The sequence below is a fragment of the Podarcis raffonei genome, chromosome 2 (assembly GCF_027172205.1).
Source record: "Podarcis raffonei isolate rPodRaf1 chromosome 2, rPodRaf1.pri, whole genome shotgun sequence".
NCBI classification, from domain to species: Eukaryota; Metazoa; Chordata; class Lepidosauria; order Squamata; family Lacertidae; genus Podarcis; species Podarcis raffonei.
In genome coordinates this window covers 111,362,575-111,388,234 of record NC_070603.1, presented here as the reverse complement: position 1 = coordinate 111,388,234, position 25,660 = coordinate 111,362,575, and the positions used below count along the sequence as shown (strand labels likewise).

Below are 25,660 nucleotides of genomic sequence, written 5' to 3'. Positions count from 1 at the left end.
CAAACATGCCTGCCCCCCTGTCCCCCAGAATCTGTACTTCTGTGTTGTTGGAATTCAACCTCAACCCATTAATCGCAATTCATAGAAAATATCCATAGAAATATCTCTGGGAACTAGCATAAGACCAAGCAGAAGAAGAAATGCCAAGCATAGGTGCAGGAAGGCCTGGAAGCAAATTTTCACCTAAAGAAGACAATTGCATTCATATTCATATAACACAAATATTCATATTTCTAAGCAGCTTTCCCACCAAAATATTTTCTTTAGAATCTGGCCTAGAAAGGAATCATCAAACTCTTGCTGCATTATGACTGAAAATGAACTTCTATGTGTGCAGCTCACCACAAGGTGGAGCTCTGTGTATAATAAAAGAGAAGGCTTCTGGTCATTCAGGCAGGCTAGTAGTAACAATTGTGAAACTACAAATGTGCCTTTGACAGTGGCGTGCAGTGAATTTTTTTCGTAAGGGAACAGTTAGGGCAAGTGGTGTCAGTTTGCGATTGGGGTGGAGTGGGGAACAAGTGATGTTGCAACATTGCCATGTCCAACATGGGCATCACACCTCCCTCTCTAAGCCAGGTAAAAGCTTCCTGGGCTTTGGGAAGGAGGTGCCAGGCTTTAATACTTCAGTACACTTATTTACTCGGAACATTTAGGGGACTAGCCTAGTCCCCCTAGTTCAGTGACTGCATGCCACTAGGACATGCAGTGCTTTTTTCAGGAGGTACTCAAGGATACTCAGCACCATCACCCCCAAATGTTACAAGCATGGCACTTACTGTAGGAACTTCGTGGTGAATACTGGCACCTTATTTTCTATATAAAAACATTAAATGTCTGCATAGCCCGGACATTTAAATGGCTGGTTCTGCCGAATTTCTAGTTTCTGGACTTTGGCATTTGTTTCTTGACACACAACAGGGGAAAAAAAGATCTCACCCGTTATTGAAAATGGAGCCATCGATCCATTTCCAAGGTCCCTGGTCATTCATCTTTTGGAGACCAATCCAGTGGTCAGCAGGACCTTTGTATCGTCTCAAGAAACTCTTAATAAAGAAAAGAAGTGTGAATAAATTTTCAACCCTCATCCAATAGAGAATCAACTCCATTTGGGGCTGCAGACTCTGCTCTGCATCTTTCCACTCACCATCTCTTCTTGGGAGTCAATCACGACCAAAGAGGCATTGAAAGAGGCACAGTAATTCTGGCTAGAAGTCCAATTTCTGTCACTGTCCGAAAAATAGTAACATTTCCTTTGGTAGCCAATCCAGCCGTCCGGACAGCACTCAGTTGGAGTGGAAGGAGAAGGTAGGGCGGTAGGCAATACTGCACTTCTCCCTAGAAAGGTATCAGAAAGTGAGACAGAGTTTATATATAGTCCTACCCAAAATAAAGGTCAGGCAATGTACTCCACTCATCAACATTATATCTGTGTGCTGCCTTTCCGTAAAAGGAATCCTGCTCAAAGCAGCTTGCAACAAAGAAAATGGGAACATATCTCAAGCATCATAAGAACAATCACACAAAAATATAGTATAACAACATAATTGCAAATACACCACACACAAAAACTGTGTGCAGGAGGTCTCCGGTCAACCCCCATCATCTCCAGGTGGGGCTGGATAAGGGTGGGGAAATGAGGGTAGGAGGGAGGGCAGACAGCCCAGTGCCCATCTCTGCCCACAAACTCAGGAGCTTGCAGGACATAGAGCAGCTTCTCTTGTGGCTCAGCCATAGTCGACCTCAATTGACTATCCATGAAATACACAGCCAGGGCCTAGTTGACTCTCCCTGAGATAGGCTTTGATTAGAATTGCATCATATAATTTAAATCACTTGAAATTGTGTGCGCATTGTATGTGTATATTGTGTGTGCATATTGGTCTATTATTACAGTACATGAAGTCTACCTTGCCTGAATGTGGGCCCCCATCCTCAACTGCTTCCAGGCTACCTCAGCTGAATACCAATAAAGCTATTCTAGCTGCTGAGGAGAGGAAATCTGTGAGCAGGTGGCCTGTTGATAACCTGGCAAAAGTTACAGCAAAATGGCTCTTCACTTACCTGATAAACCAGTGCTTCTGATGAGGATGATGAGGATGATGATGGAAATGATCAGAATGACATTAAGCACCAAGCTCAGGTTTTTTACATTAAAAGCGAGTTTCTCTTTTCCATTATTGCTCAAACCTGCAGAGGGAAATAAAGTGTTTCAACAAGATGCCGGACAAATCCTTCTAGAAACTCCAAAGTATTTGGGGGCTCCAAGTCTACCCAGGCTTGTGTATTCCACCAACACTGAAGGTGTGAGTTCAAGCTTGCATCACACCAAGATGTCATACCACTCAACAGTCCTGATTTATGCGGGACATCCTGGAATTGCAGAAGCCAATCCTGGCTTCTGACTGCATCCCAGAATGTCCCATTTTTTGGTCTGATTCTGACTTGTGGTGCAGGTCAGCTGGGGACCAAAAAAAGAAACGTCCCAATTTTGGTCAGTGGGGTGTCGGAAGGGTATGAGATGAACCAAGTTCACCTGTGGCATCATGAAGCTCATAGGCTTGGTGCCTCCCACCACAAAGTCAGCCAACTGGTAGGCCTCTGCGCATGGCTGGTGAGTCACCAGTTATTTATTTTATTAAAAAGTATTTACATATTACACACCATCTCCTAAACTATCAAGGTGATGCACAATGTTTACTGTATAGGCCTGAATATAAACCTCACTTTTTTCCAAATTCTGACAGTGAAAAGTTAAAGTGCAGCTTATATTTGGGACCTTACAAAATGGGCTTGGAACGAGCATTTTCTCCCCCCCCCTTTAATTTTAAAGGTGTGGCTTATATTCAGGTACAGCTTATTTCGGGGCCAATACAACCATAATTACAAATTTGCTGTTTTTTGGGCTTCCACCGGCACCTCCCTCAATCATCCATTTTTCTAATAAAAATCTATATATATTTGGGCCAATAAGGTATACAATAAAACAAATAAACAATAAGGTATACAAATAAAACAAAAAACCCCAGTAGAAATAGGGAAAAAAAGAAAAAAGAAAAATTAATATAACTGGAAAATCAACATTTTAAACAGCTGTATAGGCTTGCTGGCATACGAAGAGGTCTTCAAGAGATACCTGGAAGTCAGAGGTGAAGATACCTGATGTGTCTCTGCTGGAAGAGCCTTTCACAGATTGAACTGGTGGCGCTAAATGCCCAACTTCTAGCTGAGGTCACTTGGGCTTCTGAGACACGGAGACAACCAGATGTGCTCCTGTGGATGATCCTAATGATGAAGCTGGGATATAAGGGCTCAGGTGGCCCTTAAGGTATCCTGGACCAAAGTTCTTCTGGTCTTTGTATATGTGGACCAGGCATAGGCAATCTCAGCCCTCCAGCTGTTTTTGGACTACAACTCCCATCATCCCTAGCTAACAGGACCAGTGGTCAGGGATGATGGGGATTGTGGTCCCAAAACAGCTGGAGGGCCAAGTTTGCCTATGCCTGATGTAGACCTTGAACCTGGCTTAGCAATGTATGTGCATCTGCTGCAAACATTTTAGCAGAGGTGGCACATACTGTCAACCATCTGCCTCCATCAGAGGTCTAGGCATTCTACAAAATCTGGAGCTTCACAGCTGGGCTGGAGGGCAGCCCCACATAGAGCACTGTAGTAATCCAGTTTCTTTTTAAGAGCAAAAGTTGAAGGGACTGCAAGAACTGAATGGAATGTGATACATGCCAAATGCCACACGGACAATGCCAGAAGACAGAGGGAAACACAACCCGTCATGTGAATCATTAACGGTTAGCCAATGTATGTTCGCATGTGCAAGCGGGGAAATTTGAAATGTAACTGTTAGTATAAACTGAGCACTTGCACTTTTAGAGGGATTGTAATCCCATCCAGAACAGGTAAGCAGCCTATCTCCTGGCAATGAAGCTGTTGTAACATCTGTCCCGTTAAGCTGGACTTCCAGAAGTTATGCTTGTCAGTGTAAATTGCCTAATAGTGGCAGCCTTGTTAAATCCCCTGGCTGCCAAGATTGTTACCAGAAAACAGTGCCAGTCAAGGGAGCTGCAGTGCCATATACTGCTATATTATAACTATGTACACAGAGCTTTGGAGCAGGGGTGAGTAACCTGCAGCTCCCCAGATGTTGCTGGACTCCCATAAGCCCCAGTCATCATTGCCAGTGGTCACAGGTAATGGGAATTCTGCTGGCAGAATGGAAGTGACAGGAGATCTCTGTCCTATGTAGAAACAGAATGGGATTTTTTTTCATGCATCGCAGCAACCTCAAGAGAATAACCTGAAACCATCTTAATCTTGATTGTAAAACAAACCATTAAGGGGATACAGTTTAAGTTCTTGCACATTTCTGTATAATATAGGGTTGGTTCCAACACATCACAGGTAGATCCATTAATGTGCAAAACAAAATGCATTAAAATGAATTGTTCAACCAAAGAACATTTTCCTGTGGTAGAAGAAGCTTTATTCATTCAATGCAGGATAGTGAATTTTCAAGCTTGTCTCACCCAAATAAGTCAAAATAGCAGTTCTTGGTTCACACACCAGGATTAGCAGATGTACTAAGGTTGCTATATTAATTATATGCTGAAGATGACATAACTGACAGTTAAAGAAAACCAGGTCCAAATGTAAGGACTAGCCAGCAAAGTGGTTCGTTAGGAATATGCAGCTCTGAGTGTCTGCTTTCAGCAGATAAATTTTTTTTCAGTTAATGGCATGTAAACATGCCAACACTTGGTTGGTCAGATTAGGTTCCTGGAAGAAAGAGGAACCAATATGTTTTGAAAGATATGTTCGAAATAGTGTTGCATAACGCAAAGTTGTGAAGTCAGTTGAGCAGGGGTTCTCTGCCAGGGGATTCGGATAGTATCGTTTGCTTCTCGATTTGCTGAGAATTTTATTTATTTATTTATTAAAAAATTATAAATCACCCACTCAAATATAAATGTCAGTATGGTCTACTGTAATGTATACCATTCAACCCAATCAGATGGGCATCATACAACAACAACAGCAAAAGCATTAAAGTGCCGCTGTGCTAGTAAATGCTGTGGACCATGCGCCTGCACTTGCAGATTCCTGGTCTCTTTCTTATCTGAGACTCTCTAGGTCTGTGTGCAGCAGGAATGGGGACCTTGTGATATTCCAGATGTTTTTGGTCTACACTGGCCATGCTGGCAGGGAGTGATGGGAGGGAGTTGGAATCCAGCAACATCTGGCGAGAGACAAGCTCTCCATTCTTGGTGTACATGGAAGGGGAACTGGAAAAGCAGCCAAGAATCTCTCTCCTCAAGGGCAGCCTCACCCCCTTCTCCTTATGCATGCCTGCGTGAGGAAGGATAGTTCCATCTGAGAGAGGAACTAAGAAGAGTCGGAGAAGCCTTCCATGATTTTCACACAAGTGTCTATGTACCCATCCTTTTCCAATGGTTTTTAATTGCCTGAATAAATTAGCGTCTCCATGAATTTGATTAGTTGGCCTGCATTCTGCAGCTCTCATCCCAGCAGAAAATCCATAACTTTTCTGACAAACTCATGCCTTTCTCATCAGAACTCACTTACCATGTGGAAAATGGCCTGGTTTCGGAGAGAAGAGTTCTCCTGCTTGTTTGGTGCTTCCATTAATTATGATTCTAGGCCATTCCCCATTCTCTGCTACTGCTGGATTCATGTGGAGCCTTTGCTCTGTCTTTTCAATTTCAGAGAAACCCATCGTTCCTTTCTCCCAGGAGGATCCACAGATCTCAAAGTAAATGCTCCTCAGCTCTAGTTACACAGAGTTTTGCAATTTCTTGAGATATGTTCAAAGCAGTTCACTGGATTGCAGATTCAAGCACAGTATGGCTTGGTGATGTGGTGAGAAAACACCCCTTTTAAATACCACTTAATTGTGTGCTTTAATCAGATACTTTGTCCAGCCAAGCTGTACTTAATATGTTTTCCACTTCCCTGTTTTGTCTTCGTGACTCCTTTTATTCCTAATGAAACGAAAGCCTCTTCAGAGTCTGAAGCATCAGTTCTGTGCTTTTGCCAGAAAAAAATTCATCACATCATCAGTTTTCGCCATAGCATCAACGTCCCAAGATTCCTCTGTGGAGACAAAATTACAGAGCAGAGAAATAAATCATCTCTTCTTGAAGTCTTTAAAAGGTGCAGTTTTGCTTCCATACTGGTATAGTCCCCCAAAAAGCCCTAAAGGTGGTCTTACATATATTAATTTACAGAGCTGGAAAATTCATATATGAAATATTGCTTTTTTTTAGTCTAAATGATTACAGTAATGTTTTTACATTTACTTGATGAAATGAAAGCATTGAGACAAGTGAAAGGGAGCAGCGCTTGAGATGGTTGAAGATGGCTATCGTATTATACCCCCCCCCGTCTTCTCCTACCCACCTCCTCCTCCTCATGAAGCCTGTTTTCCAAGCCTTATGAGGAAATGTCGCTCTCCTCTGCACACGTTCCAGTTTGTCAACATCCTCCTTAAATTGCAGTGTCCAGAAACGGACACAGTTGGTTACTCGGTGTCATCACTGTAGTCACAACAGGAAAACCTTTTTTCCCCTTTTACACTTCCTTTGCAATCTGACCATTTCAGCTCTTTGGGATTGAGGGTCGGGAAATTCTACGCTTTCCAGAGAAGAGCTGTCAATGCCTATCTGGTTGCCTAGCATCTATGCCCCCTTCTTGGAAACAGTCTGTGCTTGTTTTAACTGTCTCAGTAAACCATGATCTTGGTAGGAAAGGGGTAGGGGCTGGGTCTGCTTCCTCCTGCAGCCTGTCAGAGCCTGTCTTCCATCTCCTTCCCAGCTTGACTCCGTCAGGCTCCTGACCCATACTTAAGGGGCCATTACCAAGATTTTAGCCCTTGCTGGATCTAGGAATTAGCAGGGTCTCAGGCATGCAGCCTAGCCCGCCCCGCCCCCCATCTCCTCTGCTAAACTTACAACAATATCTAATTGGGAAGCTACTATGCAAATATAGGACCACCCCGCTGGCCTGGCATTGAGAAAAAGAGAGCAGCTCCTGAGATATTTGAAGATGGCTATCCCATCTCCCCTCAGTCTCCTCTTTCCCAGGCTAAACATAGCCAGCTCCCCCTCCTCATTAAGCTTGGTTTCCAAGCCTTATGAGGAAACCTCGCTCTCCTCTCCTCTTCACGCTCTCCTCTCCTCTTCACACGTTCCAGTTTGTCAACATCCTCCTTAAATGCTGGTGCCCAGAAATGGACACAGTGCTCCAGGTGAGTGTTATGTATTGAAGTTCTCACCCTGGCCCCAGGGGGTATTGTGTATATAGTTTTCACTCAGGTCCATGTCAGTTAGTTTAGGTGGGAAACCCTGGGCTGTTGTTGTTACAATGTTGACAGCTGGCTGCCTATAAAAGCAGGCCGGCTGAGCTGTTCAGTTCAGTTCAGTTCCAGCTTACTATAAAGAACCACTTGGAGAAATCTCTGTGTTGTCTGCTATGTCCACCCACAACTTAATAGTGAGGTCTGACCCACTTTAATAAAGGTGTCCGGCACAAAAACCTCCAAACGGATCTGCCTAAAATTTGGCAGGCTTAATCCAGAGAGGCTCATATTTCTGCAAATTTCTTCCACTTTTCTCTGAAGCCTGAACAACAGTATAGCCATTTTTTTATTCCCCACTATATTGAATGAGGGGGTGAGAACTTTGGGTTGTGTTCCTAGCAGTGCCAAGAGAACGTTCTGTCAGGACAAGGATTTCTCCTTGCCAAAGGGAACATTCTCCCCCTCTCCTCCCTCAAGACCCCCAAAGGGATTCTAGGAGTCTCCCCATCAAACAAAGCAGTCCTTATATTATTGTAGAAATGTTTTTTCTTCAGCCGTCAACTCTTCCTCCTCCCCTCCTCCTTTCCCCAATCTCCCTCTCCCCATCTCACCCTCTCCCTTTCCTCCCCCTCCCCATCTCCCCCCCCCCATACATTGTAGAATTTTTTCTATTTTGGCAGAACCACAAATTTTGGTCTGAGGATTTGTGTTTCCCCCTCTGGGTTGTGGTTTTATTTTATTTTTTAAAGCCACCTTTTGGAATAAGTCATCTCTGTCCTGTCCAGTTACTGTATTTATTTTTCCCGATTTTAGCTATAAATTGGTACTTTTCTAGAGTCAAAATGAGAGTACCCCAAAAGAGTACCCTCTTTTAGAAAAAGAGCACTGCTTATATTATTTTAGAAATGTTTCTTCTTCAGCCCCAAACTCTCTCCCCTTCCTCCTCTCCTTCTCCTTTCCCCAGTCTCCCTCCCCATCTCTCCATCTCCCTTTCCTCCCCCTCCCAATATTTCTCCCTCCTCCAATATATTATAGAATTCTTTTTACCTTCTGGCAGAATCAATCCAGCGCCAGGTTCTGCAGTGTAGGAACAAGTATCTGCTGCCTACCAAGCCCACAAGAAGCAAAATAGAAACTGTTTTCAAAACGACTGGTTCCTGCTATTCATCTCCTCTTCCTCCCCCTCTCCGGCCTCCTCGTTCTCTCCGGATAAGTCCTAGTCAACAGTTTCTGACTCCAGCCCCGCCCAGCCTTTAATATCACCTCCTCCCAGCCTGAATCTAGAGATTGTTTCAATTGCCCAAGGTCTTCTGCCCTGCTTCAGATAACAGTGCAACCCTGTTAGAGGCCGAAGGCATTCTTGGGCACGAAGTGAAAAAGAATGTTTAGCATAATTTAAAATCAACCGCCCCAAACAAAGGGCAGGACCTCCCAGTGAGGAATGTGATCACCCTCCATGTGCAGAAGGAGAAACAGCTGCTGAAGTCCTGGTGCCAGTTGGCAACTTGGCAATTGCTGAGTTTGAGACTAACAAGTGACAAACTTGCTTGAAGCAAGGCAGGTATTATAGTAAAAGAAAATTAAAAGTGTTATAGTGGCAGGAAAATGCCTGCGGAAAGTTGAAAAGAGCATTGGTTTCTATAATTTTATGTAGCCTCTTGAGGGAGGAATGCAAAAGATAATGAGATTTTAAAAATAATGAAAGATCTTAATGTTTTGAAGGCAGCCAATGCAAGGTCTCACAAAAGATGGCAAGCGTTTAGGTGCCCAAAAGCTGCTCCATAAAAAATGGTTAAGTAGCAGAAAGCAGTAAGAATTCATTATTATTTTTTGAAAGTGACAAACCTAACCTACTCATGCACAGGAGAGTCTCTGCCTTCCCCAACCTGGGAATCATATAATTTGTACAACAATTGATTGTGAAAAACCTCAGAGCGATTTACAAAAAGATAAAAAAATAAAATTCGGGTGAAAAACACAACCCTAATTTAAAACATACAAAAGTAAAAATATTAAAGCAGATTATAATTATGTCAACTTTCTAAGCAACTGGTAGGCTTATGTACACAAGACTGTTTTTAGCTGGCGCCAAACTTGTTTATACAGACCTATTGTCAGCAGCTGCTTCTAAACCCGTTTCCTGGAACTGCTGTTAGCTGGTTTGAAGCTTTGAAGCCAACTGGGCAAGTCAGAACTAAAAGGGGTGGAAGTTCCCTCCTCGCCTCTCCTTTCATTCTTCTCTCTCCTGCCTTCCCCTCTGGCTTGGAACAAAGACTGTAATTTTATAAACACCTCTTATGTCTATTCTTACTTGTCCTTTCTTCAAAAGAAAATAACGCTATGCAAAAATCGCATAGAAATTCTGTCTGCTCTCTGGGTATCTCTCCTTCTTGTCCTCTATCTGCCAGGGAGGGGAAGGAGGGTCAAAGCAGCCCCCCTTCAATGATAGCGGCAGGAGGAGCCGCTGGCCGTTGAAGCCTTGCGGTTGCTGCGTTCAGCTCCACCCCCGCTCCTCCTCATGCTTCTCTGCCATCCCCTCCCCACCCACACAGGGGGTCTCCATAAAAGGCGGATCTACACGGATCCTCATGGATCCTCCACTTTTTAAAAAATAATTCCAACAAATGCAGTGTCAAATCACACCTAGAAGGCACGCCTACAAACTGGACTATAAAAAACGTGGATCCAACACTTTGCCGCGATGCAGCACCACAAAAACATGGATCCGAGGCACGGATCCTCATGAATTCATATGATTTTTATATTGAAACAAAATGAAAACACCATGCTACTGTAGACCACATCTTAATCTGTAGGAGGAACCAAAGAAATCACGCATCCACTGTTTCGTGGTGCCGCAATGGCGCAAAAACATGGTTAAAAAACACGGATCCTCATGAATCCTAATGATTTTTGTACTAGATCAGCCCAAACTCACTGTCAAATTACACAGCATGGCCAGGGGCACAGCATCCACCACAGAAATCACAGGTCCATGGCTTCCTGGCCATACCGTGGCCCAAAAACGTGGTTTTCAAGAACAGATCCTCATGGATCCTCACACTTTTTGCATTGGGCAAACCCAAAGTCACTGTCAAATCACACATCATAGCCAGGGGCACAGCCTACACCACAGAAAACTCAGATCCACTCCTGCCTGGCCATACTGTGGCCCAAAAACGTGGTTCCAAAGCACAGATCCTAATGGATCCACATGATTTTTGCACTATATCAGCCCAAGGTCACCATCAGATCAAACATCATGGCCAGGAGCACAGCATGCAACACAAAAAACTCGGATCCACGGCTTCCTGGCCACTCCATGGCCCAAAAACGTGGTTTTCAAGCACGGATCCTCATGGATCCTCACGCTTTTTGCATTGGGCCAACCCAAACTCACTGTCAAATCACACATCATTCCCAGGGGCACAGCATCCACCACAAAAATCACGGATCCACGGCTTCCTGGCCATACTGTGGCCCAAAAACCTGGTTTTGAAGCACGGATCCTCATGGATCCTCATGCTTTTGCATTGGGCCAACACAAACTCAATGTCAAATCACATATCATAGCCACGGGCACAGCCTGCACCACAAAAATCACGGATCCACGGCTTCCTGGCCATACTGTGGCCCAAAAACGTGGTTTTCAAGCACGGATCCTCATGGATCCTCACGCTTTTTGCATTGGGCCAACCCAAACTCACTGTCAAATCACACATCGTGTCCAGGGGCACAGCCTGCACCACAAAAATCACGGATCCACGGCTTCCTGGCCACTCCATGGCCCAAAAACGTGGTTTTCAAGCACGGATCCTCATGGATCCTCACGCTTTTTGCATTGGGCCAACCCAAACTCACTGTCAAATCACACATCGTGTCCAGGGGCACAGCCTGCACCACAAAAATCACGGATCCACGGCTTCCTGGCCACTCCATGGCCCAAAAACGTGGTTTTCAAGCACGGATCCTCATGGATCCTCACGCTTTTTGCATTGGGCCAACCCAAACTCACCGTCAAATCACACATCATTCCCAGGGGCACAGCATCCACCACAAAAATCACGGATCCACGGCTTCCTGGCCATACCGTGGCCCAAAAACGTGGTTTTCAAGCACGGATCCTCATGCTTTTTGCATTGGGCCAACCCAAACTCACCGTCAAATCACACATCATTCCCAGGGGCACAGCATCCACCACAAAAATCACGGATCCACGGCTTCCTGGCCACTCCATGGCCCAAAAACGTGGTTTTCAAGCACGGATCCTCATGGATCCTCACGCTTTTTGCATTGGGCCAACCCAAACTCACCGTCAAATCACACATCATTCCCAGGGGCACAGCATCCACCACAAAAATCACGGATCCACGGCTTCCTGGCCATACCGTGGCCCAAAAACGTGGTTTTGAAGCATGGATCCTCATGATTTTTGCACAAGATCAGCCCAAAGTCATCATCAGATCAAACAACATGGCCAGGGGCACAGCATCCACCACAAAAATAACAGATCCACGGCTTCCTGGCCATACCGTGGCCCAAAAACGTGGTTCCGAACCACGGATCCTCATGGATCCTAACGCTTTTTGCACAAGACCAGCCCAAAGTCACCATCAGATCAATCATCATGGCCAGGGGCACAGCATCCACCACAAAAATCATGGATGCACGGCTTCCTTGCCATACTGTGGCCCAAAAACGTGGTTTTGAAGCACGGATCCTCATGGATCCTCACGCTTTTTGCATTGGGCCAACCCAAACCCACTGTCAAATCACATATCATAGCCAGGGGCACAGCCTACACCACAAAAAACTCAGATCCACGCCTGCCTGGCCATACCGTGGCCCAAAAACGTGGTACCGAAGCATGGACCCTCATGGATCCTCATGATTTTTGCACAAGACCAGCCCAAAGTCACCATCAGATCAAACATCATGGCCGGGGGCACAGCATCCACCACAAGTATCACGGATCCATGGCTTCCTGGCCATACCGTGGCCCAAAAACGTGGTTTTGAACGTCGGATCCTCACGGATGAGGATGACCTCCACTCCAAAAAGTGGGAAAGAGGATTTAACAGTGACCAATATTGATTCTTTTGATAGCAGCCCCATATTCTCAACACAAAGTGAGAAGTGTTTGGACAAATCACAGATTTGTACATCAGTTTCCCCATGGCACAACTGTACCTTCCTCACACTCAGTCTACAAACCATGGGACTTGTGGGTTCAGTTGGCAACATCCGTGTGTATGACTATGACATAACCACACTGAAAGGATCAAACTGGATAAATGATCGCATAATAGATGCCTTTCTTGCCTCCAGGGTGATCATGGCCAAAGAGCTAGGTCATGATGGAACAATTTTCCCACTTACCATACTTGCCACTTCATGCAGATATGTCAAAGATTGCCAGTGTAAGCTCTGAAGAACTGTTTGAGATTTGGAGTGCTAAAGAAAGATGTTTTGATTATTCCAGTAAATGACAGAGAAGTCCACTGGATACTGATAGTAATCATTTTTAAAAGGAAGACCATGTTCTATCTAGATTCCAAACATGGATTGAACCACTCTGTGATTGATGCAATAACATCCAATTACAGTTCATACAAAAGGATATGGCTGCCATTAGACCCTGGATTGCAAAAGAAATAATACAGTACTGTGGGGAAACCTTTTTTTAAAAAAAGTAATATTTATTAATAATTTCAAAATTACAAAAAAGAAAAAGAAAATAGAGAACAACTACAGTACATGAAAAGAGAAAAAAAAGAGAGAAAAACGCAAAAACATAAAAACCAATACAACAATACGGCAAAAAAGGAAATAAAACAAAAAACACAAATCCCGGGTTACATATCTCCAACTTCCATTTGCTTGTTTCATTGACCTCCTCACACCTCCCTTTTTGTATTCTAGTTTAGTTAATTATTTCAGCAAATTCTTTCCATCTTTCTCAATTTTTGTTAAATAATTTATCTTACCAATTTAACCTATTATTTAACTCAACAGATCCTTTCCATCTTTCCCCATATTCTGTTATTCAAATTACCTTAATTTATTTAACCTTGTCTTACCATAAAACGCCTTAAGGCTTAAAACTTAATGCTCAGTTATCCATAACTCCTGATATAGAGTCATATAGTTGCTGTGATGGGATGGTGAGCTGCTTGTGCGTAAAATCCTAGTCCCTCAGAGTTTGGCTAAGTCCACAAACCTCTGTCTCTGACGGAGCTCCTTAAGCATGGCTCCATCAGTCGCTCGTTGAATCGGACAGTGGGCGTTTGCGGAACTTCTTCCAGCATAAAAGCTCCTTAACGGAAACGCGTCTTCTGGACTCTCGGCGTGACAGTTTCCGGCGAGGAGTGGGTGTCCCTACAGGAGGTCCTGAAACCTCCCCACTGTTCTCGCTTGAAGTGTCTCTGAGCCCTCCCTCCGACTCACTTTCCCTTGGAACTCCACTTCTCCCCCTGCTGGTCCCCTCCTCAGCTGAATGGTCTCTCTCACCCTCCGTGAGCCCTTTCACCTCCTGCGTCTCAGATGGCAGTTCCCTGACAGTTTCCTTCCAACATTTTCCCTAATATTCATTCATTTTAGGCTAATTCCCCCAATAAAAAGTTTTCTTTATAAATTTTCTTCCAATCTTCATCCAGCGTCTCTTCTTCCTGGTCCCGGGTCGTGTCAGTCCTTACTGTCCATTCCATCTAGTCCATCAACCTGGAAGTCTTATGTCCGAGGCTCTTAAGTCTCTTCCATGCCCCTTCTGCAAATCTTCTTCTTTTTGTTTATACTTGCCCTTTTCCTTGTCGATTGTTGGTCTCTTTCTTAATTTCTTTCCTTTCTCATTGGGGAGCAGATCTCTGGGGGATTCAAATCCAAAATTGTCTCCATCTCCCTTCATCAAAGCCGCCCATTCCCCACAGTTCCACTCTCCACAGTCATCAGTGTACTCCAAAAGATATTTAAAAGCATATTTCAAAGTCTCTCCAAAGTTAAGAACCTCCTCAGCTCCAGACTCCCCCTGGCCTACTCCAACTTCAATCTTCAATGACAGCGGTTTATGCTCCTGTAGGGCCTCGGGTCTCTCCATTTATAATGTTTGAGATGCGGCCACATCCTCCTCCATTATCTTCTGCACTTGCCCAGTCAATACAGGTTCATAGGTTGGCCCTTGAATGGTTTCTGTCTCAATATTCCCTGCTTGTCCACAGTTATTAACCACAACAGTCACCAAGTCCATTTTCTCATTCATCAAATCCATCTTTTCATGCATCTGTTCCAGCAAGGCACTTGTCTTGCATAAAGCAAGCACCCAAACTTCCTTCCTGCTCATACTTAATCAAGGTCAAACAAGTCTGGTCCCACGATCTTAATCTGACAGTTGTTGAGTCCTCAAGTAGACTGTAGCAACAATTTAACAGGCTCCCTCTAGAGGAAGCAATTTCTATTTGTATCCATTTCTTTAAGGCAAGTCCAGCAAAGGAAAATTACTTTCATTTTTCAGATATTTTGTTTCATTAGAATGCAAAAGGCAACATTGGAATCAGTTTATTTCTCTTCTTTAGTTATCTGTCAAAATATTCCATTCACAGTCAATGAACCTCTCCGATTATTTCTGTCTCTGACACCCCGTTCCTGTGGGAAAACCTATTTCGAAAGACAAGACAAATATTTTCAAGTGGAAATTGATGCTGTTCCTCCCAAAGAGACAAATCTTGAATGAGAGTTACATTACTGTGTCTCGATCATGCCCAGAGGGATGGAAGGATACACTAACCTATTGCTCAGATATTTTACCTTCCTTGTTTGAAGGCTGCTGGTCACTATGTTTCTTGAAGGAAGGGTGCAGGAGGCCCAGTGGTGACCTAACTATGGTTTACTGTGAAAGAAACTGCAAGGACTGGTACCACTGCTTTCGCATAGGCATTGATTCAAAAGATCTTCCAGAGGTTTTTCTGTGTCCAGACTGTCAATCCACTGTGGCCAAATAGATTTTGAAACTGCGAACTGTCATATTCCACAGGTTGGTATAATACAGCAAAATCCAAACATATAGTTTTCATCATCATGGCAGGGATGGTCCTTTTCCATAGAATTCTTATTTATGGAGTTAGTTTTTATATCCTGCTTTTCTCTACATGAAGAAGTCTCAAAGTGGCTAAAAATCTCCTTTCCCTTCCACCCGCACAACAGACACCTTGTGAGGTAGGTGGGGCTGAGAGAGTTCAGAGAGAAGTGTGACTGGCCCAAGGTCACCCAGCAGCTGTATGTGGAGGAGCAGGGAAGCGAACCCAGCTCACCAGATTAGAGTCCACCCCTCTTAACCACTACACCACAGAAACGTATCTCTTAAAACTCTGGAGCAAGCTGTTCAGTTCAGCCTCGTAGTGATACTGATTTGTGGAGGGAAGGTTGGTGATGAGCAAGATGTGTTCCCATTTCCCAACACAGAGACCATAGAGCAGTTTCTTTTGGGGGCTGATCCTGCAGAGTGTTTCTGTTCAGAATTTCTGTGGCAGAAATTGGCTAAGTGCCTTTATAAACATTCAGCTTCTCAAATCGAACCCCATCATGAATCTTTCAGGTGTAGCTGTTGGAGGTGGAAGGCAGAGAAGGTGCTAGTCCTTACCTCCCTCCTCCCAGCCCCATGATCCGTTGCCCAATGGGCTGAATTTCAGGGCTTTTGCATGTAAAGGGCAAGCTTGTTCTTTACTTGTTTAGATCTTTAAACTTGGGAACAGATATTTGGCTCCATGACCACAATGACCAAAAGGGTCAGCTTCTAGAGGACTGTAAAGATCATGATTGTACTTCCCCTACCCTCAGCCCTAACTCCGTTGAGTATTTTTTGTTATGAGACTGAGTGTTTGGGGCTGATGCCGTAGCATTCTTGTCTGGGGGCTTGATGGAAAAACAGAAAAGTGACCCTCACCTAACTCTCCAATGCCCTTCAACAAGAATGCTGTAGGAAATATTGCTAAGCCCAAAGGGAGGCAATAATTTGCTTCAGCTCACCTTGTTAATGGCAGAGCAAAAGCTATGAGTGTGTCATTCTCAATCAGTCTACTTTCAGGACTGATTTTAGAACCCTCTTATATCAGGCCACATGGTCACTGGAGGTGGCCCCACATGCAAACATGACTATCCACACAGGGACCATCTATTTTTGTTTTTTTCTGATACTGGATTTTAAGTTACAGATACATCTTTTAAAACAGCTGTCAGTATATCACACTGTATTCCACTTGCCTTCCAAAGGAACATGTGGCTCTCCCCACATAGCGGGTTAGGTTGAGACTGCTGATCCAAAGTGATCAGTAATTTTTACGGTAATTACAATCCTGCTTTCCCTTGTACCAGCTTACCTTGACTTTGGTAAGGCCTTTGAAAAGGTCCCCCATGATATTATTGCAAAACAACTAGTAAAATGTGGGCCAGACAAAGCTACTGTTAGGTGGATTTGTAATTGGTTGACGGGCTGAACCCAAAGATTGCTCATCAGTGGCTCAACTTCATCCTGGAAAAAAATGACTATTGGGGTTCCACAAGGTTCTGTCCTGGGCCTGGTGCTATTCAATATTTTTATAAATGATTTGGACAATGGAATAGAGGGCGTGCTAATCAAATTTGCAAATGACTGCAAACTGGGAGGAGTTGCTAATACACCAGAGGACAGGGTCAGAATTCAAAATGACCTGAATAGCCTAGAGAGCTGGGCCAAAACCAACAATATGGAGTTCAATAGGGAGAAATGTAAGGTACTACACCTGGATAGAAAAAATGAAATGCACAGGTGGGGGACACTTGGCTTGACAACAGTACCAGTGAAAGGGATCTGGGAGTCTTAGTCGACCACAAGCTGAATATGAGTCAACAGTGTGATGTGGCAGCTAAGAACGCCAATGCAATTCTGGGCTGCATCAATAGGAGTATAGTGTCTAGATCAAGTGAAGGAATGCTACCACACTATTCTGGTTGGTCAGACCACACCTGAAATACTGTGTCCAGTTGAAGAAGGATATTGTCAAGCTGGAACATGTCCAGAGGAGGGTGACCAAAATGTAAAAGGTCTGGAATCCAAGCCCTATGAGGAGAGAATTAGGGAGCTGGATTTGTTTAATCTAGAGAAGAGAAGATTAAGGAGTGACATGATAGCCATGTTTAAATATTTGAAGGGATGTCATGTTGAAGAGGGAGCAAGCTTGTTTTCTGCTGTTCTAGAGACTAGGATGCAGAATAATGGATTCAAACTATGGGAAAAGAGATTCCACCTGGGCGCGGTAATCCAGTCAGGGAAAAAGGGAGGCATACTATGTTTAGGGCACTGTTTCCAGCCCCTTCCCCTTTTCGGGGTGAGCATACTGGATCCTAAAAGGGGCTGCTCAGTCATGGATACAGCTGCTGAGCTGCTCAACTGCCTCATTCCTTGAGTCAGAACGACTGAACGCCCATGTGTCGGTTCATGACTAGGGGCTTCACATTCCTGCCCCCGTAGCCATTTAGTGATCGCCATGGGGGGAGGGTTTGGGGGGGTTGGGTTGGGTTTTTGGAAGATGCCTGTGCGTGAATTTGTTTTATGTGTGTAGATCAGTGCACACTGACCAACGCACAGTCTTCGCAGTAGGGCTCTGTTCTGATGGCATGAGTAGTCACGACGAACTGGTGGATCCTATCTGCTGCAGCCTTCATCTGCCTTCACAGCCGTTGTAACACACTGCTTGTTATCACCCGTCTGTTCTGCCGTTGAGGACTTATTGGATCATTCTTTGTGTAGCTCCTTCCCTGTTATGTACTAAGCTTGGATCCTAGAACAATAGGCAAGTAGGATCCTAGAATGCAAGAACTGATTGGCTTGCAGGAAAAGACCAATCAGGCTCCAGGAGGGAAGCAGAATCAGCCAGTCAGACGGGACTCATTGTGTAAATAATGTATATACAAGCTGCAATAAAGAGCATGAAATCACTACAGGACTCTGAGCATATTTAATTTTCTTTGACCTTACCACCTTGGGTGACCCTGCTGGGAGTACGAGATTCCCAACGGCTTCGCTCACAAGGGTCATAGGAATGTGCAAGCCCACTCACCATGACAAGTGAGAGAACTGAGATAGATTGCACTGAGCCCTGGTCTCATTAGACAAAGTGTTCCACCAAAAAGGCTCTGGCTCTGGTTGAGGACAGCTGGATATGTTTTGGGCCAGGGACCACCAGTAGGTTGTTGTTAGATGAGCGTCACACTCATGGGGGTGTATTGGAAGATAATTCCCACAGATAAGAAAGGTCACAGACTGTTTAGGGCTTTAAAGATTAGCACCAAAACATTGAACCTGATTTGATACTCCACCTGGAGCCAATCCAGCTGATGAACAACCAACTGAATGTGGGCTCTCCACAAAGTCCAAGTAAGAACTCATGCATCTGCATTTTAGACCATTTGGAGTTTCTGGAGCAGTTTCAAGGGTAGCCCTGCATCTCTCTCTCTCTGTCTCTCTCTCTCTCTCTCTCTCTCTCACACATTTATACTCTGCACTCCCTGGCTCAGGTGTACAGCAAGTTAAAGTAGTCTAGTAGAGTGGTGCCTCGCAAGTTGAAATTAATTTGTTCCGTGAGTTTTGTCGTCTTGCGATTTTTTTCGTCTTGCGAAGCACGGTGTCGGAAAAGTTTTGGAAAAGCTTCAAATATCACCAAAGTCTTCAAAAACCTCAAAAAAGGCTACCACACCGTGTGCTACGAGTTGCTCCTCGAAGTCAAGTCGCAACTGTATTAACGGTGTTAAGAAAAAGGAAACAAACTTGCAAGACGTTTCCGTCTTGCGAAGCAAGCCCATAGGGAAAATTGTCTTGCGAAGCAGCTCAAAAAACCAAAAACCCTTTCGTCTTCCGAGTTTTCCGTCTTGCGAGGCATTCGTCTTGCGAGGTACCACTGTATGCAGGTGACTACTGCATGGATCACCATGGCTAGGTTGGAAAGGGACAGGTACGGTACCGATTGCCTAACCTGACATAGATTCAAAAATTCCAGTTTGGCTACATTTGTGACCAATGCCTCCATAGAGACAGAAGCATCCAGGATCACACAGGGACTCCTGATGGCAGCTACAGGTGACTATTGCGCCCCATGAAGAGCTGCGAGCTGGCAAACCAAACTGAAATTATTCTGGCCCAGCCATTGGACGCCCATCTTTAAAGGATAGAGATTCAGCCGACTACGTTTCCTCCATCCCAGCACACCCACCTAAAAATTGGCCAATATATCCAGGGTAGCATCTGACCAGGGCCATGAAGCAGTAGATCCATGATGTTTGTGGTCAGATCTGTGGTTATGTACAAGATATGTGAATAAAGGGTGAATTTGGGGTTCCCCAATGCAAAAAGTGTGATGATCCATGAGGATCCGTGCTTCAAAACCATGTTTTTGGGCCCTGGTGTTGCCAGGAAGCCGTGGATCTGAGTTTTTTGTGGTGCAGGCTGTGCCCCTGGACATGATGTGTGATCTGACGGTGAGTTTGGGTTGGCCCAATGTGAAAAGCATGAGGATCCGTCCTTCAAAACCACGTTTTTGGGCTATGGAGTTGCCAGGAAGCCGTGGATCCGAGTTTTTGTGGTGCAGGCTGTGCCCCTGGACATGATGTGTGATTTGACAGTGAGTTTGGGGTGGCCCAATGTGAAAAGCGTTAGGATCCATGAGGATCCGTGCTTCAAAACCACGTTTTTGGGCCACAATATGGCCAGGAAGCCGTGGATCCGAGTTTTTCGTGGTGCAGGCTGTGCCCATGGCCATGATGTGTGATTTGACAGTGAGTTTGGGTTGGCCCAATGCAAAAATCATGAGGATCCATGAGGATCCATGCTTCGGTACCACGTTTTTGCACCACGGTATGCCCAGGCAGGCATGGATCCGAGTTTTTTGTGGTGTAGGCTGTGCCCCTGGCTATGATATGTGATTTGACAGTGGGTTTGGGTTGGCCCAATGCAAAAAGCGTGAGGATCCATGAGGATCCGTGCTTGAAAACCATGTTTTTGGGCCATGCCACTGCCAGATAACCATGGATCTCAGTTTTTTGTGGTGTAAGCTGTGCCCCTGGACATGATGTGTGATTTGACGGCGAGTTTGGGTTGGCCCAATGCAAAAAGCGTGAGGATCCATGAGGATCCGTGCTTCAAAACCACGTTTTTGAGCCATGGAGTGGCCAGGAAGCCGTGGATCCGTGATTTTTGTGGTGCAGGCTGTGCCCCTGGGAATGATGTGTGATTTGACAGTGAGTTTGGGTTGGCCCAATGCAAAAAGCGTGAGGATCCATGAGGATCCGTGCTTGAAAACCAGGTTTTTGGGCCACAGTATGGCCAGGAAGCCGTGGATCCGTGATTTTTGTGGTGGATGCTGTGCCCCTGGGAATGATGTGTGATTTGACAGTGAGTTTGGGTTGGCCCAATGCAAAAAGCGTGAGGATCCATGAGGATCCGTGCTTGAAAACCACGTTTTTGGGCCATGGAGTGGCCAGGAAGCCATGGATCCATGATTTTTGTGGTGCAGGCTGTGCCCCTGGGAATGATGTGTGATTTGACGGTGAGTTTGGGTTGGCCCAATGCAAAAAGCGTGAGGATCCATGAGGATCCGTGCTTGAAAACCACGTTTTTGGGCCACGGAGTGGCCAGGAAGCCGTGGATCCGTGATTTTTGTGGTGGATGCTGTGCCCCTGGGAATGATGTGTGATTTGACAGTGAGTTTGGGTTGGCCCAATGCAAAAAGCGTGAGGATCCATGAGGATCCGTGCTTGAAAACCACGTTTTTGGGCCATGGAAAGGCCAGGAAGCCATGGATCCGAGTTTTTTGTGGTGTAAGCTGTGCTCCTGGCCATGATGTGTAATTTGACAGTGAGTTTGGGTTGGCCCAATGCAAAAAGTGTGAGGATCCATGAGGATCCGTGCTTGAAAACCATGTTTTTGGGCCATGGAGTGGCCAGGAAGCCGTGGATCCATGATTTTTGTGGTGGATGCTGTGCCCCTGGGAATGATGTGTGATTTGACATTGAGTTTGGGTTGGCCCAATGCAAAAAGCGTGAGGATCCATGAGGATCTGTGCTTGAAAACCACGTTTTTGGGCCATGGAGTGGCCAGGAAGCTGTGGATCCGTGATTTTTGTGGTGGATGCTGTGCCCCTAGGAATGACGTGTGATTTGACGGTGAGTTTGGGCTGATATAGTGCAGAAAGCGTGAGGATCCATGAGGATCCATGCTTGAAAACCACGTTTTTGGGCCATGGAGTGGCCAGGAAGCCGTGGATCCGTGATTTTTGTGGTGCAGGCTGTGCCCCTGGCCATGATATGTGATTTGACAGTGAGTTTGGGTTGTCCCAATGCAAAAAGCGTGAGGATCCATGAGGATCCGTGCTTGAAAACCACGTTTTTGGGCCATGGAGTGGCCAGGAAGCCGTGGCTCCGAGTTTTTTGTCATGGATGCTGTGCCCCTGGACATGATGTGTGATTTGACAGTGAGTTTGGGTTGGCCCAATGCAAAAAGCGTGAGGATCCATGAGGATCCGTGCTTGAAAACCACGTTTTTGGGCCATGGAGTGGCCAGGAAGCCGTGGATCTGAGTTTTTTGTGCTGTAAGCTGTGCCCCTGGCCATGATGTGTGATTTGACAGTGAGTTTGGGTTGGCCCAATGCAAAAAGCGTGAGGATCCATGAGGATCCGTGCTTGAAAACCACGTTTTTGGGCCATGGAGTGGCCAGGAAGCCATGGATCCGTGTTTTTTGTGGTGCAGGCTGTGCCTCCGGACATCATGTGTGATTTGACGGTGAGTTTGGGTTGGCCCGATGCAAAAAGCGTGTGGATCCATGAAGATCCGTGCTTCAAAACCACGTTTTTGGGCCACGGTTTCGCCAGGAAGCCGTGGATCCGTGATTTTTGTGGTGGATGCTGTGCCCATGGCCATGATCTTTGATCTGATGGTGAGTTTGGGCTGATCTAGTGGAAAAATCATGAGGATCCATGAGGATCCGTGTTTTTTAACCATGTTTTTGCGCCCCTGCGCCCCCCCGAAACAGTGGATGCGTGATTTTTTTGATGCTTTCTACAGAGTAAGACATGGTCTACAGTATCATGGTGGTTTTATTTAATTTGAATGAAAAAATCATATGAATTCACGAGGATCTGTGTAGATCCGCCTTTTACGTTTTTCCCCACACAGGCAACTGACCCTACAGCAATCAGCCATCTATTTCCCTCGCAATCTGCAGGTGAGCTGATAAGACTGAACATTAACAAGAACACGGAAGGCTGTAAAAGGTCGAACAGTGGTGCAATTAGGAGATTATTGCCTTTGGACGTGAAGGTCTTAACGGGACACCTGCCCTTAAAGGCATTGTGTACTAACTACTATCTGAAGAAGTGTGCATGCGCACGGAAGCTCAGACCAATAACAAACGTAGTTGGTCTCTAAGGTGCCACTGGAAGGAATTTTTTTATTTTGTTTTAACTACGATCTCATCACTTCTGTTTCTGCTCATTCTGCTGAGTGGGATCCTTGACTTCTGCCTCAACGTGGAACAAACAGCCTAAAGATCAACTTAGCCAGGAGCCTGAAAACGCTGTTTCGAACTCGTTAATCTTAGCAAATATTTAACAAGTAAACATTAAGCTTTCAACCCAAAATACAGTTTAAGTCAGTACAAAAGTGCTAGGGTTTTCCATGCAGGAAACTCTCCAGGACACTCATAAGCAGTGCTTTTTTTCCTGAGGGGACGCAGGGGTACGCATACCCCTAAACATTTTGTGAATCTAAGTTTGGCCCTCATTGAGGGGCAGTATTTCAATATGAGTAAAAAGTGAGAGTACCCTTGAACATTTTTTTTAGAAACAAAGCACTGCTCATAAGCATATTTAAAAGGTAAAGGACCCCCAGTCGCGAACAACTCTGGGGTTGAGGCGCTCATCTCACTTTAATGGCCAAGGGAGCCGACGTTTGTCCGCAGACAGTTTTTCCGGGTCATATGGCCAGCATGACTAAGCCACTTCTGGCGAACCAGAGCACACACGGAAACGCCGTTTACCTTCCTGCTGGAGCGGTACCTATTTACCAGTACAGTGGTGCCTCGCAAGACGAAAAGAATCCGTTCCGCGAGTCTCTTCGTCTTGCTTTTCGTCTTGCGAAGCAAGCCCATTAGCGGCTTAGCGGCTTAGCGGATCAGCTGATAAGCGGCTTAGCGGATCAGCTGATAAGCGGCTTAGCGGCTTGGGAAAAAGGGGGGGGGAGGGAAAAAACCCCGCAGGAACTCGCAAGACATTTTCGTCTTGCGAAGCAAGCCCATAGGAAATTCGTTTTGCGAAGCACCTCCAAAACGGAAATCCCTTTCGTCTAGCGGGTTTTCTGTCTTGCGAGGCATTCGTCTTGCGGGGCACCACTGTATCTACTTGTACTTTGACGTGCTTTCGAACTGCTAGGTTGGCAGGAGCAGGGACCGAGCAACGGGAGCTCACCCCGTCGCGGGGATTCGAACCACCGACCTTCTGATCGGCAAGCCCTAGGCTCAGTGGTTTAGACCACAGCACCACCCGCATACCTCATGAGCATACTTACTCAGCAGCATTTTTGCTTGAGTAGTACCTATAGTTATTCCGGCTCAGCACCTGAAAAGGTGAAACACAGTGGGTAGAACTGGGTATGTGTCAAAGTGATCATTCCATCAGCATAAACATTTTCAGATGGAATTCCCCCTCCCCAGATGGAAATATCTCCCCTCTCCTCCCCCATGCACAATGTTCTAGTCTTCTCTTGACACCCCAGAGCTGATTTGGAGTGGGCGGGGGCATAGGGGGCATGTGGAAAGAAAATGCCTACAGTGGTACCTCGGGTTAAGAACTTAATTCATTCTGGAGGTCTGTTCTTAACCTGAAACTGTTCTTAACCTGAGGTACCATTTTAGCTAATGGGATTTTTGTGTTCTACACAAAATGTCCAGGTTTAGGGATATACCATATATATATATATATATATATATATATATATATATATATATATGGGTTCTTTTGAGGGGCACGCACATGCCACTGAAGAGTGGGAGAGCGCTCTTCAAGCGCTCTTCAGGGCCTGCCACTCTCCACCCGCTTCACGCACCTCCCGATCCCCCTCCCGCTGCCGCCACGCTGCCGCAGGAAAGGTAAAAAGAGCATTGGTTTCTATAATCCTATGGAGCCTCTTGATCAGGGGTCAGCAACCTTTTTCAGCCGTGGGCCAGTCCACCATCCCTCAGACCATGTGGGGGGCTAGACTATACGGGGGTGTGTGAATGAATTCCTATGCCCCACAAATAACCCAGAGATGCATATTAAATAAAAGGACACATTCTACTCATGTAAAAACACGCTGATTCCTGGAACGTCCACGGTCCGGATTGAGAAGGCAATTGGGCTGGATCCGGCCCCCGGGCCTTAGGTTGCCTACCTCTGCTCTTGAGGGATGAATGTAAAAGACAATGAGATTTAAAAAGTAATGAAAGATCTTGATATTTTGGAGGGAGCCACTGCAAGGTCTCACAAAAGATGGCAAGTGTATAGGTGCCCAAAATACTGCTTCATAAAAAATGGCTAAGTAGCAGAATGCAGTAAGATTTTTTTTTTTAAAGTAACAAACCTAACCTACTCATGTACAGGAGAGTCCCTGTTTTTGCCTCCTCCAACCAGGGAAACATATAATTCATACACTGCTTGACTGAAAAACCCTCAGAGCGGTTTACAAAAAGATAAAACAATAAAATCAAGGGGAATAAACAACCCTAATTTAAAACATAAAAAGTTAAAATACTAAAGCAGATTATAATTTACTCAATTTTCAAAGCAACTGGCAGACTTAGCTACACAATAATGTTTTTAGCTGGCACCAAAATTCTTTATTCAGACCCCTTTCCAGCAGCTGCAACTAAAACCGATTCCAGTAATGTCTGTTAGTTGATTGAAGCCAGCAGGGCAAGCCAGAAGTAAAAAGGGTGGAATTGTCCTCCTCGCCTCTTCTTTCATTGGTCCTTTTGACTTGGCACAAAGACTGATATATTTTTAAAAAATCTCTTATGTCTATTCATACTTGCCTTTTCTCCAAAAGAAATAAATGCTATACAGGGGCAGAGAAAGAGGGGTGCGGTGGGTGTGGGTCACCCCGGGTGTCACCACTGAGAGGGGTGACAAAATGCCGGGCGGCACTCACCAAGGGGCCTGTAGTGACACGATGGCTTGGGCACCCGCAGGCTCCACACTGCCCCAAACGGTCTGCCCGCTGCCTCTCCCACAGCTGTAGGGGAGGCTGAGTGGGAGGAGACAGGCAGACTCACCCCG

At 45.4% G+C, this 25,660-nt stretch overlaps 1 protein-coding gene across 7 annotated transcripts in view; it reads right to left on the bottom strand.

The window, feature by feature from the left end:
• The window catches only part of LOC128408681 (C-type lectin domain family 2 member D-like), a 79,659-nt gene that overhangs the window by 1,151 nt on the left and 52,848 nt on the right, over positions 1-25,660 (bottom strand). The window contains exons 1-5 of one of the 7 annotated variants that reach the window (XM_053378681.1): positions 25,533-25,556; positions 5,599-6,126; positions 2,065-2,190; positions 1,148-1,338; positions 940-1,046 (exon numbers count right to left, since the gene is read on the bottom strand). In XM_053378681.1, the coding sequence (XP_053234656.1) occupies positions 940-1,046; positions 1,148-1,338; positions 2,065-2,190; positions 5,599-5,749 (575 nt within the window). In that variant the 5' untranslated portion in view covers positions 5,750-6,126; positions 25,533-25,556. Of the gene's footprint in view, positions 1-939; positions 1,047-1,147; positions 1,339-2,064; positions 2,191-5,598; positions 6,127-6,326; positions 6,400-6,432; positions 6,692-8,377; positions 8,541-9,438; positions 9,484-25,532; positions 25,557-25,660 lie in introns of those variants that run through there. The other 6 variants (XM_053378680.1, XM_053378676.1, XM_053378678.1 and 3 more) reach the window with 6 other exon arrangements.